This window comes from Corythoichthys intestinalis, chromosome 12, assembly GCF_030265065.1.
Source record: "Corythoichthys intestinalis isolate RoL2023-P3 chromosome 12, ASM3026506v1, whole genome shotgun sequence".
Lineage (NCBI taxonomy): Eukaryota > Metazoa > Chordata > Actinopteri > Syngnathiformes > Syngnathidae > Corythoichthys > Corythoichthys intestinalis.
In genome coordinates, this window is record NC_080406.1 from 47,247,679 (window position 1) to 47,253,678 (window position 6,000).

The window sequence follows — 6,000 nt, forward strand, 5'->3', positions numbered from 1 at the left end:
TGTGCACGGCTCGTTTTATGTTACGCCCTTAGCGACCCGTCCGTGGGACGTAACAGTGGGATTATGGGATGCATGAGCGGGCATTCCGCGCTTGTGGTAAATGCGTCAAATATTTTAACGTGATTAATTCAAAAAATTAAACGTGATTAATTCAAAAAATTAATTACCCCCCGCTACACGCTAAATTTGAGAGCACTTTACATTACATCAGAAACTCGTTCGGTACGCCTCCGTTCTAAAACGTGGACCACGTACCGAAACGGTTCAATACAAATACATGTACCGTTACATCCTTACCCTATATATATATCCATTCTTGGTTGGACCATATCGATAACCTTTTGGGCTACAAAGTACAGCAATATATCACCTATTTGATATATAGTCACATCCCTACTTTCATTGGGCAAGCATGTTTTTCTTACAGTAGTAATCATACAAAATATTCAGATTCATTTAGCAAAGAAAAATTAAAAAGGAAATCGTAGTACTACTGCCAAGTTTTGTCCTGATCTTTAAAAAATGCTCATAAGCTACATCGGAGGCAAGCCTGTATGATTGGACCACCATTGCAATTATGACTTGACTCGAAATTGACTTGTTAACTTACTCAGCTTTAATATCATTGTATTTTAATGAACAGAAAATCACTAATAGAACCTGAACAGGTCACCAATCAATTATGAGGCACATTAGACAACCAACAATCAGTCCTACTCACTATGAACCCAACTTGCATGTTTTTGAGGAAGCCAGCGTACATGTGTAACCAAATGGTGGGAACATGTGACCACACAAGGAAATGCCCCAAAGGCCAGCGGGTGAAAACTGAGTTGGATGAAAGCTGGGAACAACGTTTTCATGTTTCAACTCCGAGAAAGCCAGCCCTACATGAATCGTTTGAAGGAAACCACAAAAAGATGCTGTGAGGAAGAAGACGAAGAAAGAGGAGGAGGAGAGGGGTGCGTGGGGATTCCGTTCAAAGGCCGTGTTGCTGTGAGACTCCGGGGCCATTCAGTGAACTTGGGTGTTGGTGAACGGAGGCGCCGCACAAAGGAGCGCCTCCAAATTAGGAGCACAAAGACGCCTCTGTGGGAGCCTCCCAGCGAATTAATGAGCACCGATACATATTCTCACAAACAGCTCATAAGCATGGGGGGGGTCACGGGATTGCATTCTCGCAGCCATTTTGTGCTCTTCGCAATCTTGAGCCAGGAAAGTTTGTGGGCTACCTTGAAAACTGCACACACCTGACGAGTTTTACACAGCGCTCATTTATACATTCAGATCATCAGTTCCTATATTTGTTAAAATCAAGGATTAGCTACAGCATCAGTGCATACCTAGTGTGCCATATTTAAAGGGTATGAGAAGTTGACTGCGATTGGCTGCGAATGGATGGGGGAATGATCACCCTAAAAGCAGCACAAAATGTCTCTTTTGTTTGCACCCGCTGAGCCTTTCTGCTTTCCAACTACAAACTAAAAAGTTTAAATTTTGTGCTTGACATTGTTTTTTGTTTGATCTGTACAGAACTCTTGATTTATAACGGTAACAGATGGTCTGTGGAACTGATTTCCAATCATTTCCATGGGAATGGTTGCGTGGAAATCAAACAACGGAATTTCATTGTAGAAGATTTTGAGGTAAATATTTGTTTTTTTTGTTTTTTTAGCAGGGTTACACAACAGCAACTCCTCAAATAATTTCCACTAAAATCTGCAAAACTGTTGAGCCTTGGGCTAAATATGATTCTTTCCATTGGGTGTTTTTGCAACTACAGGATATTTTCTCACTATTCAATATTTTCATTTAACTATTTTTCCCCAATGACTTAATCATAAATATTAAATGCATTCCGTTGCCATGTCACAGCAATTTTTATATTCTGGGACAAGGCCAATCTATGGCTCACTTGTATGAACTAAATGGCTGCCAATGACGGTGGTTCGCTTCCAATCCATTTTAACTGGGACCCAATCAAAATGGATTGGACGTCTATCGACGTCAGTGGCACTGAAACATGACCATTCACTGCCAGTGAGTTAACAAGTGAGCAAGAGTGCAAGAGAAATCAGTGAGTGAGCACACATGCAGCTCAACCCTGCAGCACTTAATCTCTCTAATCGCTTTCTTCGACTCAAATCCCACAGTGGACGCGATGTATATTCTACAACACAGTGCTACTTCTTTTTTGACACTTAAGCAGAACTTTGAACCGACTGTTAAACCCGCGGAAAAGTTTGCAGAATCAAACCAGCCCGCTGTTCCTAGCGTTTTGGTGATAGATAAAAGTGCACTCACCCATGTTTAAAGGTGTTCCCTGTGAGTCCGAGGTTGTAAGAGTCGGATGCAAGTCGTCGAGTGTTTTGGGTGCACCGCCGCAACGAGGGAGTCCCGAGATGCGCACTAAACTAGACGTTCGCAAAATGCAAACACTGGAGACTGCCCCGGCGTATGACGTCATTGCAAAGCGTGGGTGGGGCTAAGAGAGGTGGCCGATATTATAATTCTTTATGCTAAGTTTTTGTTATTCACAAACAAAAGTTCACCGAGAAACCTCCTATAATTGCATTTTTCAGTCAGAAATAGATTATAAAGTTTTTACATTTATTTGTGTGTTTAATGTATTTATTAAAATTTAACAGCATTGGAAGAGAGACATGTTTTTCCCTTTTTCCCCCCAAATTAAAAAAAAAAGGAAAAACAAACAAACAAAAAATCCTAACCTAATATGTATATTTTAATAAATTAGGCTCGAGCGTTTACGTCACAGCAGCACGGGATCATGCGAGATTTGCGACAACGCAGCCATTTCGGAAGCACGTCTGCATCACGGGACATTTAAACTTAACGGCAAATACAATTCAACTACGAGTGCCAAAGATGGAAAAAAGTAAGGAAAACTTGCCAGTTCGATACAGAGACAAACTTGTTACCACGGCGAAGGACAGATATGTGAGCAATTTTAAGGATGTGAACAATGTTGACCCTTACGAGCAAGCCGAACACAAATGGAATAAAGATGTCGACAAGCTTCCACCACTACGCGAAACTGACATCATGCTGTATTTAGTGTTTGGTGTAAGTTACTACACTCATCAGCAATTCCGAAACTACAAATCGCTACAAAGCTACGAACAGTTTTGCTGCGGATGGGTGCAGGATCTGCACATTATGACCATCTTTCTAGCAAAGGTAGGCAATGTGTGTTTACATTAGTCTGTGACCACGGATGTACAAATGTTTTGTTGCAGAAAATGTCGCCTGTGTACAAATTCTTTGCCACTCTCTCACGTCAAAATATTACAGCTTTTTCATTTAGCAACGACAGGAATTATGTCTTATGAAGACAATGCACATGTATGCATGCTAGTTGTTTAGCTGTAGCTATAGCTAACAACAGGCCGACTTAGGGCATAAAGTTACCGAAATTTGCGTAAACAAACGAAATTAACTTACCGGAGTGGAAGTGCATAGAGCAAACTCTGTGTGTAACTGGAGAATCAAATTTTATGGCCTTCATTCTAATTGAGGCCACCCATGCCATTCTTCGACGTTTGGTAAGTTCAGATCTGAGCTTTCCCTCGCCTTTTCTCCATGTAGGGATCCGGAAGAAACTCAATGGTGTTCCGTCGAGCTGTACATTCTCCTTTCTATTCGATCGGTTTTTGCAATTCTTTACCGCACAATAATTTCCAACCATTTTTAAAGAGCGACCTGTGTTGAAATGCCTCACTGTTTATGTTTACCGCTTCCACGCGAGTGCCACGTCATACGCTCGAGCCTAATTGGGTTTAAACACTGCAAACGGGGGCGTTGCCAGGGGGGGCAGGGGTGGGCGGTGCCCACCCACGGACACGCTCTGCCCACCCAATTGAAAACTGGATGTAGTACTAACGGCAGTGTGGGCACCGCGTTTGGTATCCCATTCATATAGTACTGATGAGTTCTAACTTTTAACCTTTGCGTTGTTACCTCCTCTTTCACCTTTAAAAAAAAAAAAAAAAAAAAAAAAAAAAAAAAAAAAAAAAGGAAAATGAATGAATGAATGTTGGTTTTGTTCCTAGGGGGCGCTATACACATTTACGCATATTTAGATTTTTTTTTTTTTTTTTTTGACATTTGATAAAAGTTTTCACCAGTGTTCACCTGACTGTTGAGTTTGGTGAGTTTTGAAGCACTCTGAGGGGGTCAAATTAGGGCTCAAAGCGTCGGTGGGACAAAGAATGACTGCTAGGGGGCGCTACATAGTGTATTTGGAATTTGTCTTCACATGGTATCAAAGATTGCACCTGTCTTGACCTGCCTGCCGATTTTGGTGCATTTTGAAGCATTCTAAGGGGGTCAAATTGAGCTCAAAGGGGATGAGGAACAAAGAATAACTATAATAATAATAATAACACCGAGGAACCACAATAGGTTACCTAAAAAAAAAAACATTGTCAACTGCATGTCCATACAGTTCAGTTATGGATGTGTTCTAAGTCAAATAAAATAAAATCAACTTTTATTTGTTTAAACCAAATTACAACAACCGTTATCTCAAGGAGAAAACAAAACATGTTTTAAGGTGCAGTAGCCCTACGCTGGATTTCGACCTACTTGAGCATTGTAGCTTTTTTTTTTTTTTTTTTTTTTTTTCTGGTAAGACTAATGACCACCCACTCCTGGCATCCTGGTAACAATATAGGGCAGAAAACAGACAACTGAAAAAGCAGTTTCTGCTCATGCACTTCTCTTTAAAATAAACTGCTGTATTTTAAGGCAAAAGAACTGTTGTGTTTTATAGAACAATATTTCTATATGCTGCCATAGAAGATTCATGGTGCATGAAGCCCCCAAACTATTTTTAATTTGTCCGTTTTACCCTGAAAACTCCGTTTACGGACATCGCGCAACCGCTTTTGTTTCAACCCACTCAGAAAAAGAAGGTGAGTAATTATACTTATTATTCGAAATATCTATCATTTTTAGCTTAGAATCATTAATTGATGTGTAATATTTAAAAAAAAAAAAACACTTAAAAAATTTATTCACTCGCATATTTTAAACTTTTAAACAAATTACGTCACAATGAAAAAAATGGTGTCTGTAAATAAGTCACGGATATCTACCTCATAACTATCGCTTAATTGTATTTTTTTTTGTTACTGTCGCATTTTCCCCGTTATTTGTGATGATAAATTATTGATCCCAAAAAAAAAAAACGTTTAAAAGGGTACATATATTTAAAACTAAATCTCAACCACTCCTTGATGTCTGTGATTTCTGCATCGCGACTCTTAGCCATTTTTTCATGCTGTCCTCATATGTTGTGATGATGGCAGTTGGATGCGGCATTTCCAAATGGTCTTTTTTTTATGGATTTTAATGAGTAATGCCATTCCACCTCTACGGTCTTTTTTTAGGTTAGAGAAAGTGTAAAACAGAAGTCGCGAGCAGAAATGCAGAAGTAAAGCGGAAGTACCTCGGAAACGTGTCTATTAAAGAAAACAATGGTTTGTACTAGGAGTGTGTTAACTCTTGGCTTATGCCAAGAATCAAGATATCATTTTAAAAAGGTGTCAATGTTTAAAAAAACAAAAACAAAAAAAAAACCATAAGGAACCAAGAAGGTATTACCAAAATCTTCCACCATAATTGTGTCTCAATTAATCTCTATGGCTGACATTAAAGGCGCTCGACGCCCAATCCATTATCATATCATATCATATCATATCATATCATATCATATCATATCATATCATATCATATCATATCATATCATATCATATCATATCATATCATATCATATATCTTAACATTAGTACATAAATAAATATATAAAACACTGTACAGTGTACTGTATTTATTCGTTTTTTATAGTTTTTTTTCTATTAAACAATCTTTTTCCCCAATGATTTAGAAACATTCAGGCAAATACGCAGCACTGATGCATAGCAGCTGGGTGTTGTAAGACTCCGAAAGAATTGATAAGCCTGCATGCATTCCTGAAGG

The 6,000-nt window shown here is 39.0% G+C and overlaps 1 protein-coding gene across 2 annotated transcripts in view; it reads right to left on the bottom strand.

Annotated features, from left to right (window-relative positions):
- Window positions 1-2,447, bottom strand: part of LOC130927138 (neuronal membrane glycoprotein M6-b) — a 71,331-nt gene extending 68,884 nt beyond the window's left edge. For both annotated transcript variants that reach the window (XM_057852724.1, XM_057852725.1), the window contains exon 1: window positions 2,305-2,447. In XM_057852724.1, the coding sequence (XP_057708707.1) occupies window positions 2,305-2,308 (4 nt within the window). In that variant the 5' untranslated portion in view covers window positions 2,309-2,447. The remainder of the gene's footprint in view (window positions 1-2,304) is intronic.
- Between the last annotated feature and the right edge of the window lie 3,553 nt (window positions 2,448-6,000).